Genomic DNA, 2,061 nt, shown 5'->3' with positions numbered 1-2,061 from the left:
TCATTAGGCATAATTAGGTTTATTATACAGGTCTTATCTCCCTGAGAATACAGTGGAACAGACCAAAGAATTTCAGATCTTATCTCCCTGAGATTACAGCGGAGCAGATTAAAGATAGTAATCCTATCTCCTTGAGATTACAATGGAGCGGATTAAAGGATCTTATCTCTCTGAAGTTACAGTAGAAAAGATCACATCAGGTCTTATCTCCCTGAGATTACAGTGGAATAGACCAAAGAATTTGGATCTTATCTCCCTGAAGTTACAGTGGAGCAGATTGAAGCCAGAGATCTTATCTCCTGAGATTACAGCGGAGCAGATCGAAGACACTATCCTATCTCCCTGAAGTTACAGTGGAGCGGATTAAAATAAAGGATCTTATCTCTCTGAGGTTACAGCAGAGTAGATCGCATCAAGTCTTATTTCCCTGAAGATGCAGTGGAACAGACTGAAAACAATAAGGCGTGTCTCCCTAAAGTTGTAGCGGAGCGGACAGAAGATAGTGATTCTTATCATGTCTATCTTATTCCCCTAAAGTTGTAGTAGAATAGATGGAAGCGAAGTCACAAACCTTGTCTCTCTGAAGTTGCAGTAAAGCAGGTTGAAGTCACGAATCTTATCCCCCTGAGGTTGTAGTGGGGCAAGTTGAGGATATGAGTCCGATCTCCCCGAAGTTGCAGTGGAGCGGGTCAAAATGATGGACCTTACCCCCTGAAGCTACAATAGAGTGGATTGAAGCTACAAGTTTTGTCTTTTGGAAGTTACAGTGGAGTGGGTCGACGCAACAAGACACAGTGGACTAGAATAAAGTTACTTGAAAAGAAGCGTCAAGAGAAGTCAATACTCGGCAAAGACTGGGCAAAAATTGGTCTTTCTTAGTCTTTGCTCTGTTATCGTGACGCGACAACGAGCAAAGAGGGGCAGCTGTACAAACCCAATTTCTGCCCGGCCCACTAACAAAAGAACCCAATACCCACAAACCCAATAACCCACCTAAACACTAACCCATACCAGCAGACCCAATTACAATGCCCCCATCACCTACCCTCTGCCACCGCCACCAACTCCGCCGTTCACCTGCTTTCTGCCACCGTCCCATCACCCCACTTGCCTGCAAAGAAGAAAATCACGCAAAGAAGGACAAAACAGTAGTAGAGACAATAGAAAAATTGTAAAATGGCTATTTAAAAGCCATTCAAACAGAAGAATGGGGGATTTTTCATTTTTCGGTACAAAACCGATTGAAAAACCATTGTAGAGATTTTTTTGTAACGTTTTTCACAGAAATAAGAAACAAGAAAATCAAAGGTGATTTCCGACCCTTTTCGTTTTTACATATTTACCATTTTTATTTTACTTTTCTTTTTTTGTTCATCTATTTATATACATATAATATAAATAATAATAAAAAGAGAGGGAAACTCACCGAGGAGAGGCGATTCGGCGAAAAGGGGAAACTTTTGGTCTCCCCACCGCCGTGCACGGCGGCGCCGGCGCCGGCGACCGGCGGCCGGTACGGTGGTTCTCGGCCGGACCCTTGGCCGGCGCCAGAAGAAAAGGGGAGGAAGAGAGAGCATTTTTGGGCTTTTTTTGAAAAGAGGGGGAGAAAAATGAAATTTTTTGGAAATTTTTTGGATATATAGGCGTGTGAAACGACGCCGTTTTGGCCCAGCTCCATAACGCCCAAAACGACGTCGTTTTGCTTTGGATCGGATCGACCCGACCCGTTACCAGGAGGATCCGCGTGTTTTCTTTGCGAAGGGGCTAATTGCTCGTTTAGCCCCTCCGCAGTTTTAATTATTTTTAATTTAATCCTTTTTAATTTTTGCAAATTGGCCCATTAATTTAGTTTGTTTTTCGATTTGGTCCTTCGACCATCTGCGCCCTCCTCCCTGGAACGGCGTCGTTTTGACATTGAGGGTTTAATTACCCTTTCGGTCTCTCCTTTTTACGCGCACTTGCAATTAGGTCCCTCCGCCTTTTTTATTTTTAAATTGGCCCAGAAACTTTGTTTTATTTCGATTTAAGTCCCTTTTAAGCATGTTTTTTCCTTTTTGCTCA

The 2,061-nt window shown here is 43.0% G+C and overlaps 1 protein-coding gene across 1 annotated transcript; it reads right to left on the bottom strand.

The window, feature by feature from the left end:
• Positions 1 to 526: 526 nt before the first annotated feature.
• On the bottom strand, positions 527 to 1,678 carry LOC121209831 (uncharacterized). The gene is made up of 2 exons (XM_041081513.1): positions 1,427 to 1,678; positions 527 to 1,111 (listed from the first exon to the last, which is right to left on the bottom strand). The coding sequence occupies exons 1-2, from the start codon at positions 1,676 to 1,678 to the stop codon at positions 1,001 to 1,003; spliced, it is 363 nt and encodes a 120-aa protein (XP_040937447.1). The 3' UTR covers positions 527 to 1,000.
• Positions 1,679 to 2,061: the final 383 nt, after the last annotated feature.

This window comes from Gossypium hirsutum, chromosome A11 (genome assembly GCF_007990345.1).
Source record: "Gossypium hirsutum isolate 1008001.06 chromosome A11, Gossypium_hirsutum_v2.1, whole genome shotgun sequence".
Classification (NCBI taxonomy): Eukaryota; Viridiplantae; Streptophyta; class Magnoliopsida; order Malvales; family Malvaceae; genus Gossypium; species Gossypium hirsutum.
This window is presented reverse-complemented; position numbering and strand designations above follow the sequence as displayed.

Excerpts from the sequence above, each read along its gene's own strand:
- LOC121209831 (XM_041081513.1), bottom strand. The coding sequence starts at position 1,678 with ATGGAGCTGGGCCAAAACGGCGTCGTTTCACACGCCTATATATCCAAA. Across the intron at positions 1,112-1,426 it reads CGCCGAATCGCCTCTCCTCG|GCAAGTGGGGTGATGGGACG; the intron begins GTGAGTTTCCCT and ends TCTTCTTTGCAG.